This window comes from Zosterops lateralis (assembly GCF_965231275.1).
Source record: "Zosterops lateralis genome assembly, chromosome: 4".
Lineage (NCBI taxonomy): Eukaryota > Metazoa > Chordata > Aves > Passeriformes > Zosteropidae > Zosterops > Zosterops lateralis.
Genome location: NC_139765.1, coordinates 62,240,423 through 62,254,666, shown reverse-complemented (window position 1 = coordinate 62,254,666; position 14,244 = coordinate 62,240,423). Strand labels below are relative to the sequence as shown.

Genomic DNA, 14,244 nt, shown 5'->3' with positions numbered 1-14,244 from the left:
CACAAGCCTTTTTCTAACATTTATTTCCATGGCTCCCTGTATTTCCATCCAGTTGACAATACTGGAAGATAAGCACCCAAAATACAGGATCTGAGAGAACCCAACCATACCTCTGTATCCACAACATCAGTTTTTCCTTTCCTCATGTAATCCAGATAAACAGGTAAAATAGAGATTCAGTAACACTTACTGTGTCTCTGCAGTTTGCCATAGGACCAAGTCCAGTCTTCTGCTGTTGGAGGGTAATATCCCAGAAAATCCCTCTCCTGCTGCTCATCTCACAGTCCCTTTCATTTGCCACAGAACCCAATTAATAGCAAGACTGCAGCACTGCAAGTTGTTCTTACCAGAGTTAGCTTCCCCACTTATCTGTGATGTTCTCCTTGCCACAGGGAGCTATGTACCAAAGGGAACAGTGTGAAGGCATCACCTAATCCCTGTGTCAAAGAGCCTTGCCAGTGCCTGGCTCTGTGATGCCCAAGACTAAATTAAACTAACAAGGCTTCTTGTGGTCTCTCCTCATTGACATCAGAAATATGATGGGTCTAAATGATCACACAGAGAGTGACACCAAAATCTGTTATTTCCAGCCATTAGGGAGGCAAAGGCAAGGTCTGTCTTGTCCATAGAGGGACTTGCAGGTCCTGCCTCTGTCCTTGCTCCACCAGCCCATGGTGCAACTCCTGGCTGATGTTTTGTGCCCCAACCACAGGGAAAGGTTAGCAGAGGATATGGCTTCTGTCAGATTTCTTAAACCTTCTTATTCTTAGTTGGGGAAAAAAACCCTCAGAAAATGAAATGTGGGCTTTTTTTTATTTTGACAATATGAAGTAACTGTGACTCTCCAACCAATGCTTAACAAACATGACCATAGAGAGTGTTGAATTTTGTTGAGCAAGAGCAACATCTCATTACAGAGTTAAATTTGTCTCAGCATTTCAAAGAAATCAGATCCTACAACAGCCCTGAGAGCAGGTGTGGTTCCAGAGTCAACTCTGCACTTTCACTGCCTAAAGGCCCCCAGTTTGAAAAGGGTTTGCTGAAGAGACACTAAACTGCTTCTGCAGCTTCTACCCTAAGCAGAACAGGATTACTTATTCATGAGCTTTTTGACTTAGTTCAAACCAAGTGTTTTGCTTAAGATCCTGCTCTCACTCATTGAGTGAGTCCCTCAGTGCCTACCAGAAACGACTTTCCAGGAGCATATCATGCACAGTCAAAATGCTCTGAATTCCTCACTTACTAAGTAAATTTTATTTATTATCTACATGTTTTTATTAATGACAGCTATTTGTTGCCTTGACTGAATGTGATGCCTACTGTTAACGCCCATTTTAGCAGTGATAATTAATAGTTTTAATATTTAACTTTAATTAAGTGTGTAATATCCAAGTCTTAAATTATTCAGTTTCTGCAGAATGTTTTTCATTAATACCACACATTTTATTAACATATTTATGAACACCTTTTATGACTTAATGTGGCTTAATTCTATTAATAAAAACTAATTTGAAAGTCATTATCTTTTTTAATTATACAGTAACTTCCAATATAGTTTTTCCAGCTCCAGCATAGCTCTGGGAGAGAACTGCTGAGATTTCTCCAGTTCTACTCTGCTGCCTGACCACACAGGAAAAAATAAAACCTTCTTTATTGACAGAACAAGTACTGCCTGAGTAGCTCTGATCTGATAAATATGTGAGATGCTCAGCACTTCAGAAAGGGCACCAAACCACCTGGAGGACCTATTGAATGATAATGTGTGGTTAGAGCAGCACCACTCAAGACTGGTACTTAAGCTGTCCACAGACTTAACATTGACATTACAGTGAGGAGCTTCCTGTGGAGGGTGAAAGCCCCATGCAGGCTGCTACTCTTCACTTTGGCTCTTTCAGTATTAGTAATACTGCAGCATTTATGCAGATGGATTAAGCTGATTCAAGGAAAAAATCTAATTTACCAAGTGTTACAACCTGTCCCTGGAGGCAAGGGTAACTGCAGTTCTTGTTAATAGATCCCTTGGGGGGGATTAGAGTGAAGGAACACTGTGTGATTGGTGTTTATAAATATATATATGTGTGTATATATATATATAGGGTTTATTTTAGAACAATTTGGTTGAAATGGAAAGCAGGTATGTAGCCATTTTGGTTATTATTACCTATAGTAATATAACATTATAAAAGCATAAAAATATCACTTAAGAAAATACATAAGGAAGGAAGGAAGGAAGGAAGGAAGGAAGGAAGGAAGGAAGGAAGGAAGGAAGGAAGGAAGGAAGGAAGGAAGGAAGGAAGGAAGGAAGGAAGGAAGGAAGGAAGGAAGGAAGGAACCTTCTAAGACATGATAGGTGCCTCTCATATCATTGTAGTTGAGCCAGTTATGCCCCATCAGAAGTGATGAATAACATCATATCTTCCCCAGAGGGGTTTTACAGCTGAGCCAGTTGTGTAAGGGAGGAGGACATTGGCATGATAAAAAGTATTATCCCACCTCACAGGATCTGCTTCTTATCAGCCTCTTCTCATATCTGGCTCAAAACCCAGCTTGTCCCTAAACAAAAGTTCACACACACCTGCTCTGCTCCTGGGCTGTGACCTTGCACATCCTCAGCAAAGCACCTGCTGCTTTTGCAAATGGAAAATTGTTTGAGTCATTAATCATTAACATTTCAGTCTCTTCCACCAAGTTCTCTCAGACTGATGATCACAATGATTTAAATATTTAGTTGATATAATTATAATCATAGCTTTTGAATAAACTAAACTGGGTCTTGGAATGAGGTAAACTGTGTACCCATAATCATCTGGCCTTAAGATTTACAGCCAGAAGACTATTACAGTAAATTAGTAAACTGATTTACTGCATTAATTTACCCATTTCTGAAATACAGCTTACTTGTAGGTGTGGCTCCTTACTTTTTCCCCATTTCCCATCCTGTGCTTTGGATAGCTTTTTTCCACATAGAAAAATGACCTTTTTTTATTCTTATTATTGTAAGGGCAGTGTCAAAGTCTCGATCCTGTTGTAAGGTGTGAGTGATGTTGGAGGGAGCCAAATGATGCAGAGCTTGGGCACTATTACAAAATCACAATGAATTGTTTATGGATGCAATTAATATTTAAGGGGTGCACAATGGCAGAGTAACCAGGAAAGGGCTAAAGCAGCACCCCAAGGTCATCCAAGACAATATAAGCCACCTGCTCTCCATGGCAGAAAGTCTGAGTGTTTCTGAATTCAGTAGTTATCTCCTGTGTCAGCCTGAAAGGTCTCAGGCCACTTAAATGCAGTGGCCTGTGTTTTCTAAAAAGGACCTGGTGTGGGGTGATGGGTGTAGATCTCTCTGTTCCTCCACTCAGCTTTGATCCACAGCCTCCAAAAGGAACTCCCCAACATTGGTTGTGTACATTTCAACAAAAGAGTAGACATCTATTTCCAGAGGTCTTTTGAGACACCTCTCTCTCTGTCTCTGTGAGGCAATTAAATTATTATCTCAAGTAGTAAGGACAGTAAAATACTGGTGAAACTGTGCCATAATTAAAGAACCGACTCAGGGAAAGGGATTTACTGATGATGCCCTGGGTATAATAATGTAGGATGAAAACCAGTGCAGAATAATAATAGGAATCCTCCAAGTCAGATCAGTCATTTCCCATTTCTTTGTTAATCGTATTTAAAGACTAGATTACATAAAAAATTGAAAAGGGCTTTCATCCATAGGGCTTGCTACAGATTCAAGCAAACACAAATCAATGTGTGTGGCTTTCTTGTTTCAAGAAAACATTCAGCATTTTTCTAAAGAATTTTTAAACATTTTTTCCTTGCAATATAAAGTTTTGCCCTCTCTTAGTGAAGTTTAAATTTCCCCTTTCTCTCTGTTTCCTTAGCTCCAACACCAAGTAAGATCATCTCCTGAGCATCTGTAGATTTGGTCTTCCAAGTATAACTAACAATCTGCTCTTTCTGAAGTGTTGCAACAATTCTAAAATTAGATCTCTGAACATGAAAGCGGTTCTCTAACAAACCTCTAAGCAGAGTACAGAAAAGGTGATGAAAGTGAATTTTACCTGAGATGAGATCATTCAAAGTCTCATTAAATGGCCTTTGCAAGAATTTTATGAACACTGTGTCTGCTGCAAAAATATTTAGGGCGTCTTCCATTTAATAGCAAGGTAAAGTATACAATGGAAGATGGATATAATGAATCCAAAGGAACTAAATAGTTGTTCATCAGTAATGGCCAGGAACATGAAAAGAAATAGGGCATCTGAATATCAAAGGCACTAGGACCTGAGGCACACAGGATGCAGGGCTGTTCTTCCCAGTGTTGGAATGGGTCAGTGGCTGAATTTTCTGGATGTAAAACTAAACATTTTGGGTTTACAGGGATAGAAGTATTCATTGCTTACCCTACACTTGCATTCATATTTTTTCAGTTCTTGTGAACATCTGCAGAAGCCATACCACCAATAGCTCCATGTAATAGGAATAGTGGTCACCTTTTCCAGTATTAGACCAGTGACAAAAACAAAACTGCACAGTGACTTTGGGGAGAGAAAAACTAGGTCTAGCATTGTTTCATACCCCAAATATTTATACCTTTCTTAATGAATCATTCTGTTCTTTTGAAAATGCCAAGCATAAAATTTAGAAATAAAAGATGTCAGGGCTCAGATACATGTTTGTTTTCCTGTAATCTTTTGTGACTTGTAAGCTAACTCTGGTTACCCTGAGCAACTGTCCTCAAACTTTGAAAAAACAAATGTGTGAAGCCAAAAATCTAATTACTAAAAACTAGAAAGATTCCACACTTGAGCAAAGCTACATTTAAAGTTACATTTATAAGGTATTCTAAACATTCAGAGTCATCCTGACATTGTTGAGTACAAACAGGCAAGTGGTAGAACAAATCTGGCTACATTAAGATAGCAAATAATTAGGTTAGGTTTTCATTATATGAGAAACAAGGCTTCAAAAGATTAAGCTGATCACTCAACTGCATGTGTGAGAAAAAAGTAGTTCATATACTAAAATAAACAAGTATAACCTGGGTTTATTTTTATAAATGTATATGCCATGTATCTAATTCCTATACATAGAATTAGTATTTTGTAGCCATAGCACGCTGCCATCATACCTTTGTAAAGCATAAGAGCAGCACTAATGATGGAAAGGCTGTCCCACCTGGATGTGCCCACAGTGACTGACCAAAGGAAGCACCCCACAAAACACCCACAGCAGAAGGCACCTAAACCCATTGGTGCTTGCTCCCAGGGCCACTGGTGGTCAGGGATCTGAATGTGGATAAGTTCAATGGAAGGGAAGACAAGCAAAGTGTAATTTTATGCCAAGAAAAGTGCAATTTGTGAGAAAACATTTGCATAGCATATTGAATAATTAACAGGAATTACAATTGACAGCTAGAAATACAGGCAGGCTGTAAGGTGGAGGCAGAGCCCATTGTCACTCTCTGGGAGAGGCTGGGGGAATGGGTGGCATATTGTGTCACATTTCCATAAGGCTGATAGTTGAACAGAAAGTACCAAGAGCTTTTCTAACCCTGAAATCTTCAGAGAATCATTTATTTCAGGAGACAAAGGGTGCTGTGTGTTTGGGTTGTGGAAGTGTCAGGATAAAAGATTAAAGATTCTTCATATATTCTGAAATACCCCTCCTTAGAGAGCGTTAAAGAAAAGCTTCAGGAGACCAATGCAATCAGGAACATCAAAGACATGTCAAACTATAATGAGAAAGATCCAAATGCATTCCTGGTGTAGCACTGCCAACATTAGTGGATACTCACCAGGGGACAGTTTGTCCCATTTTTGTTATTAGCAGCATCTGTAAGAACTGCTTGCCACCTCCTGGCAATACATAATTTCAGACAAAAATGGGGAGAAAACATAAAGCACCATGTTTTTTATTCAATCAAACTCTCTTTGATTCCCTAGGAAAATAATTCTGGGAAGATATGAGAACAGCTGCTTAGAAATTTCAGAAAACACTTCATTCAGACTAATGAAAGTGTTCAAAGCTTTAATATATTGTACATTATTCATAAAATTTGAAAATTTAAAAGGCTTTGAGATTTTACTGTACTTAAGTAATAAAATGTGATGTAATTTCTACTCTTAGTACTAAATATTCAATAAATTAATATTAGAACTTTATGGATAATTATATCTGATGAAAAATCACACATCCTTGATAAATTACTAAACAATTATCTGAAATATTTTAGTTCTAAGGGAGAGCCTAGCCACAAATCAGAGGTCCATGGGCAGAGCTCTCCTCTCTATTAGGACTAAAGCCAGGGTTCTTTTTCTCATGGTTCAGCCATCAGCAAGCACTGGATCTGGGTAGAACAGCTAAGACAGCAGTAGACTCATGAGAATAGTGTCCTCATTTCCACTCCATTGAATGTGTGAGAGCTGACAGAGCAAAACAAACAATTCATGTATGTGGCAGCTCTACCTCAAATAAAAAAAAACCCTTAGACAGAAAACTGCTCCTGATGTTTTTCCTGTGTCACTCTTCCCCCAAAATGGCTGCGTTCATCTCCCACTTGTCCTCCCAACACTCAAGATCTTGTGTCTGTGGTGGCTCTTAGTTAGCAATTTACTCCTCTGCCTGGGAGTTATGTGAAGCCAGTTGTAGGTGAGTCATTCTTACATATCACATGGAGAAGTGCCACCAACTTGTGTTGCAGTAGCTTGCGGAAACTAAAAGCCACCCAGCAAACACCTACTAAATTACACCAAATGAAATGCCATCACAGTGACAGATTATAGTGCTGCTCCCAGCTCATTTGTCTTGTCTAAATTAGTAGGTCAAGGGAGATTTTTCTCCCTTCAAAGAAAGAAGGAAGGCATCTATTAGCCTTCAGTGAGAGCTATACTTTTGAAAAACAATTTCTCTCACAGTAAGGATGTTATCAATAGTGACAAAGTCAGAAACAAGTTTAAAAATATGTTGTCCCTAAATCTCTGCAGCAGTTGCAACTGAGTGCAATATTCTTCTCATCTGCTTGCAAGTTGTTTGGGCATTAGTAGTTCATGCTCTGTTAAACAAATACTGTTTTCAGTTCCTCCCAGAGGTGAAGGAAGAAAAAAGTAAAATCAGTGATCTGTCTTCGGTTTATTATGTTTACAAAATGCTTTGAGATACGTTGGAATAACAGACAGTAAAAGTAGGTTATGTTGCCAATTAACACAAAGGTTGTATAAAAAGCCTTAGACCAACAGAAAAAAATATTCAGAAATGTTAATAACTCTCTCAAAAATGTAGCTAGAAACTGAGTATAATCATGAAAATAAATTACTAGTTTAACTGCTCTGCAGGATAAAATTTTACATTTTTCTCCTGTTTATATTTGTTATGGAGAAGCAATCATTTTAGTGCTGGTTGAACAAGTCCAAATGAACCCTTATGGCTTGAACACGGCTCTTTAAAAGGTTTTTCTTCTGAGCAACAAATTACTTACATTCCTGCACTTTGCTCTACTCTAGTAATTTTTATATTTTTCCATAATGTTCAGACATTAGAGGGAAGTTGGCTGCAATACCCTCTCATGAGTATTCTCCTCACTAGCCAGTGACATATTGTAACAATGGCTTGTTGACACTAATGTCTACCAAGGCTGAGGACGACTGTCTATATGATGTCATTTCATTTGAAAGAAAAGCAGGTTAGGTTGGGTCTGGTTGTCTCAGACTGATGGTACTTAAACCTAAAAGAAAGTCATTTTCTTCTTACTTGCAAGTGCTATATTGCCAAAGAATACAAATGATAGTTTTATTCCATGGCAACATTGTTCCATAACCACTGAAAATGCAACCTATATATAGGTGCTCTCCCAGCAAGTATTTTAAACATAGTGCAGCCAGTGACCCACCTGGGGTTGTCCCACAGCCAAACTTAAAAAGCTGTGGCTACAAGTTTTCTTGCTTAGTTGGCCAAGTTGTCTTTTACTTAAGATTTTCTGGGGAAGAAATAAAATCCAGTAATGCATATAATATGGCATGTCCCAGTTTATAGACACCTATACTAATATATCAGTATATGTAAGAGATATGCTGACTCACTTTTGTTGAAGTACTTTCTAACCCACTGTGATTTCTCACTACAACATTTGGTTGGTTTTTTCATCCCCTTTAAAAAAAAAAAAAGTAGAAGAAATTCTGTCATCTCCAGGGAATAAAGCAGTAAGCCACCAACCCCCAGGTCTCCTCCACAGAGCATCCCACAAATAACTGGTACCATATTATCCTTTGTGCCTCAGAGGAGCCACAAGAGGTCGATTTTGAATGGTGCCCCCCTGGTTTGTCCTCCTGGAGGACAAACAGCTGATTTGAGCACAGTGGTATATTTTCCACAGAGGCAATCTTGTTACCCAAAAGCATCCTGCTGCTCCAGGCTATTTGGTGTTTTCACTGGTGTGCAGCTGATACTACCCAAAGTAATGGGCTCTTCTGTAATCAGAAGCTCTCACAGCCTAACACAAGATTGAATAATGGCCCACTGCTCTTCACTGACGCTGAAAAACTGAAAAAACGACATCTCATGGACAACTAGGAAAGAAGATTGTAGTTCAGACAAATATGTTGGTCCAACTCTTGGCACCACCTCTACTCTGGGTAGGAGTGACAATGCCATGAAAAGTATAAACTTAATTTTCCAAAGCTCAAGGTGGCTTCTTCAGAGTTGGTTCAGGTACCTTGCTGGTGCACATAGGCAGCTTTATGCTGAGTCCCAGGATAGTTCTAGTGCTTTGGACTCTGTGCGTGGTCCCTGGCTCAAGTATTAAATAAAAGGAGATCCCCTGGATTCCAGACTGAAGAAGAGCCAGGGTGGGGTCTGTTCTTCCCCCATCAGGCTGGTGGTGCAGAAGAACAGAAGTAAAGAACAAGTCAATCAAAGTCGATGCTTTTTGTAGGCAAACTCTTAGGAGCTGATCACTCTACATACACGAGTCTTCCTCTTTTATTCTTGCTTGAGTGCCAAGCTGGGAGCAGATGGTACATTAGTCACCCTTAACTGGAGGGTAAGAAAGTGTGATTTCTTTTTTTTTTTTAATTCAGTTGAGACCCTCAGCCCATTTAGATTCCCAGCTCAATGTTTATTTGTCTTACACAGAACTTGTACTTTCTACCCCTCTCAAATGCTAATCCTCTCCACACATATGCTCATTATGCAAAAGCATATGACAAACACCATCTGGGAAAATAAATAGCTCCTCAGCTAACTGTGCTGCTCCCTCCCTTTACGTCACCCACCTCACTATTGTCTCTCCTATTTTTATCTGCAAGACAGCAATCACTCAATCCAGCTATTAACTTAAAAGTGCGGTTTTAGTCAAGCAAGCTGCAGATCCCAGGCTGGGCAGTAGAATCCATCTCATTTTTTGAAACAATGTGCATCTCCATGATAATTTGAAAGCAGCCATAGCACTGAGAAAAATGCGTGTTACTTTTTTAAAGGGCAGTTGATATGACTGAGAGATACTAGTCCTGACCTGAAGAAGTCCATGCTTGTTTTTTACCTAGAAGGTTACATTTTCTCTCCCATAAAATATGCAGCTCTTGCCACAAGTTCCACCTCGTTTCCATGGATTCCTGAGGCAGTCCTTCATCTCTGACAGATTATTCCTCATACTGTTCAAAGCCAGGCAATGGTGCTAAATAGGGAATGACATTAGCCAAGTTCAGTGATTTCTCTAACCTCTAAGTAGACAGTAAAGAATAGGAACCATGCTGTCATTAATCACTATGGAGTTGTTTTCTGCCAGAAGGTTAATCAAAAGAAATGAGAATGTATATGCAAGAGAAAGGCATCCCAGAATGTTCTGGTTTGGATTAGGAAAATCATCATGATTCAGCAAAGGAGACATTTATTTAGCTAGATTAAACAGGGTCTGCACAATCCTACCATATTGTGTTGAGGCTAAGTAACCAGGAGAAATTCAGAATGCACAACCAGGAGAGTCAGCAGCTGACGCTGTGATATAAAGGCAGAGCTGTGTAAGTACCCTGTAAGAATTGTGAGGCCATAAACACAGCAATTCTATATCTGTTTAGAAAAAATATGAGACAGAATTCAATGATGACCTTATCTGAGCTACAAATTCTTGTCAATTATCATATGCTTGTAGGGGCATGTTTAATAGATGACAGAAAGTCCTTCTCATTTGTCCTCAGAGACAGCTCTGATATTGCTCAGCTAAGAAATCCATTATACAGCTACAAAAGAGGCTATTTGATTTCATGAGCACATGCCTTTATTATTTTAAGAATAATTTAACATAGGCAGAAGAAAGCAGAATCTGTATTAAAAAAGACCAGGATTTCCAGCATTTGCAGTTACCAGTATTGTGGTTCTTGTGTCTCCTGTACTTTTTTTTTCTTTTTTTTTTCTTTTTTTTTGTGGACAGATTATTTTTGGTTTTCTCCCTATTGGTTCCACAACTGGGGGAGTTTCACCTCAGCTGAAACAGAGGGGTTTAAGGCTGGTACATGGTTTGGGTGTCAGTGTTGCTCAGGATACATGTGCCTATGCAATACACTCTGTGCTGCTGATACGCCCTTAACTTTCTTCTCTTTGTTGTTGAAACAGACGAACCAAACTCCTGGAGTGCTCCCTCTGCCACCTCCCCAGGTCTGCCGGAAGTAGCTCTTTCCCTCGACGACATAATCTCACCATTATCTTCATCACACATAGCCCCACCCTCTGACCCTTCTCACCAGATAAGCCCAGAGCCAACATGGGATATCAAGAGGGAACACGATGTAAGGAAACCAAAGGAGCTTTCGGTGAATGGTCACAAAAAGAAAAGGTTAGGAGAACAAAGAGAAAGGTCAGCAAGTCCTAAAAAGGTAGACAGGTCAAAGCACGAAGAGGCTTCTTGGAAAGGATATTCAGAAGGCAAAAATAAGACCAGTGATGGTGGCAGGCCCACCTCAGAAAGCAAAGGGGTGGGACACAGCATTATGATCGAGGCTGGCGCAAGAGAGCACGTGTGTGCTGGAACCAGTGATGAACAGTTTGGGAGGCTGAGGAAGCCAGAAAGCAAGAGAGGAGGATCTCTTAGCAAAAGAGAAGATCACAGATCTACAAACACCAGTGAGAAGAAGTCAGCTGCAGCACCCGACCATGTCAAGATAGATACAGGAGCTACCAAGGCATACAGTAGCAACCGCTGCAGCTCGCCTGGAAGTGATATGGACCACAGCCAGAGGGACCCTGATGGGAAACCCAGCGAGTTCCCCAGGAAGGGACATCTCCACTCCATTAGCACTCGCAGCACCAACACCGCAGTTCGAAAGGCAACGGTCTCTCCAGGGCCATGGAAAATCCCTGGCTCAGATAAGCTACCTAGCGTCCTGAAGTCTGGTACTTCTGCCATGAGCAGATAAGCAAGGGACTGTTGCCCTCTAACTGTCTCAAACTGACGCAGAACATTCTTCTTAGTTTTTGTCTCACATTGGTTTGTTTTAATTTATTTTAACTATCACACATATACACAAAGCATTGAGGAATGAAAACATTAGTGTGTAATTCCATGACAATGTGCACAGTATCTAATAAGTTCAAAAGCATATAGTCAACACAGAGATTTAAAATCGACCCTAAAGTCCCAATTCCATTTTAGGGACTTTGGCAGCTATGGAAGAAACCAAAACAATATGAAGGACAGTACATCAGAGAAGGATAGTGCAGTGTAGCTTTAGCATTTTTTTCCCACTGCATGAAGGACTTGGATTTCATTCAAACTTTATATCAAGAAACTGGAACAAGTTAGAGCAATCACAAACTGGAACATCGCCTTAAATAAAACTGCACGGAGCAAGCTGAAACCGAGAGAGGATCTTTTCATGGAGCTAAAATGTTGTAAATAAATTGTTCTCGACATATCTAGACAGGGGTTAAAGGGTTTCTTTAAAGCATCGTTTGGAACTGTACACCCATGACACGTCTCCACTGTTAACGCTTTGGGATGGTCCATGTGGTTCCCTGTAGCGTAGTTCACCAGGCGCTACGGGAGGAGTGGGGAATCCAGAGGATTAGTTTCTGTGATACCATTTCTACTGCCATTTTTGTGAACAAACCATGTTTCTGTACATTGGAAAGGAGTTAAGGTGGAGTTGTATTTGCAAATTATTCTCAAAAGTGATTTATTACAGGTTCCCCAAGTCCTGCGAGGTAGCACACAAACCAATTGGTCAGGCTCAAACCCCAGGCATCTGCAAGGCCTTTGCAATGAAAGGAAGAGTGCTACAGAGAAAAAGCTGCAGTTTCCTTAAGGAAAGGCCTTTCCTTCCTGCAGAAGATGATAGCGTCACTTATCAACAGTGCTATGTTTCATACCCATCCACATTTACTTAGGACACTCTCACCTCTCATCCCCTCAGTTTGGCAGAGCAGGTGCCTTTCAGGCACACGTCAACAATAATTAGACTGGTTTCTGAAATACAGTTGTTGGTGTCCTCATTCAGTAAATTCAGTATTTTTACATTTTAAAAATGGTTTCCATTTTACCTTTCTTTCTCTTTCTCCTTTTTTTTTTTTTTCTTTTTGTTTTTATCTTTCTTGCTTGTCTGTTTTGAATTTTAAGCCTTAAGTGCCAGGTAAACATTCCAGTCTGCCTTCACAGGAAATAACTCCGAGTTCAGTCAATCAGTCATTATCTTGTTTCAAAAAGATGTGTGTGTGTCTGTGTAAGTGTGCATATGCTTATTCGTCTGTCAAAATTAAAACAAAATCCTGGGCAATAATACATTGGTAATTAAAAAAAAAAATCATAAAGCTAAGTACTGTCAAAAATTCACATTTAAAAATTATTGTTCACTAGCAATCTTAGTTCCTCACATGCTCTGCTGAAAAACTAGATTGAGATTGGCTTTGTTCCAAGAAATTAGCATATTACTGTATGTCTCAAACATTGCACTGGACTGCGAAATTTATAGACATGTTTCTTCCTGTCCGATTATTTGAAAAGCCTCAAGTCAAGGATTTTGCAGCTTTCAAACATTTTTTTTAGAAAGAAAAATCCATTTATAATTTCTAAAAAAGCACAAATCCATGTAGCTGTTTATAAAATTCTTATTTAATGGAAAAAAAAATCTTTATCCCCTGAACTAGAATCCAATATAATTTGCCATTAATTTATTGAATCTGATTTTGGACAATGCTTCTGTAGTGTAGATGCACGTCCCGGTATCTTATTTTTATGTATTTAAGAAAGCAAACAATGAAATCTGAAAAACAGTTGAGATTATGCTTGCATAAACTCTAATTTGCACAGTTCACAGCTACTCCTTGTGCAGTAATTGCTTTATGCGGCTGTAATCGATAACCTGTGAAGACAGCACATCATCTAAACCCCATTCCAAATAATATTTCTGTGTAGTGTTAGCTGTGAATTTACCTTGTACAGCTCTATCTCTATAAATATAATTCCATGTATTAATAGTCACAGAAAGGCTGTAAGTGAGCAACTATTTTTATGAAACGCACCACTATGGATAAATTAACTTTTACAGAAATCTTGTTTACTGTATGATATTCTAAACCACTGTCAAATAAAATATATATCCAAAAATCTTTCATTTTTTCAATGGTATAGAGTTTGTGTTAATTTTGAGTGACAGGCTTCAGTGTTACCCTGAGAAACAATCATTTTCTTGCATATGAATAGAGTTAATTAGCTACTGCCTTATAAAAAACAGAATAGACCATTTTAATTTCTTACTCTAATTTATGAATAAATATGTAGGTGACCAAACAAATTTTATAATGGCAAGTTAAGGCTTATGAGGTGACACAGACAAAGAAAAATCTCTTCCTTGGTGGAGAAGCCTAAACTCTTATTCTCCCTCCAGTCTCCAGAGACACAGGACCAGGGTGGCCAGACTCCCAGCAGTGAGAGACAACTCCTGAGAGTACACCACATATACAGAATTAACCTGAGAATAAACCATACTTGCCTCAGAAAATGGACAGTTCTAACTAGCCCGAGAAAGGTTTTGTTGACAAGCTGTGTGAAGAGGGCATAATTACTTTTTCAATTTATTTTACAGAAAAAAAAGTCTCAGAAAAAATCATAATGTTGTAAAAAATATTGGTAACCAGCCAGCCTCTTTTGGGACCAAATCCACCCATCATTAAATGCTCCTTACCTCCAGTCAGACAAAATAAACCATCAGTTTCTAGACTCTAGACACTGTAAGATGTCTACCCAGAAGACAA

At 39.2% G+C, this 14,244-nt stretch overlaps 1 protein-coding gene across 3 annotated transcripts in view; it reads left to right on the top strand.

The window, feature by feature from the left end:
- Window positions 1-13,599, top strand: part of MAGI2 (membrane associated guanylate kinase, WW and PDZ domain containing 2) — a 712,008-nt gene extending 698,409 nt beyond the window's left edge. For all 3 annotated transcript variants that reach the window (XM_083859300.1, XM_083859301.1, XM_083859299.1), the window contains one exon: window positions 10,612-13,599. In XM_083859300.1, coding sequence (XP_083715426.1) covers window positions 10,612-11,411 — 800 coding nt within the window. In that variant the 3' untranslated portion in view covers window positions 11,412-13,599. The remainder of the gene's footprint in view (window positions 1-10,611) is intronic.
- The last annotated feature ends 645 nt before the right edge of the window (window positions 13,600-14,244 follow it).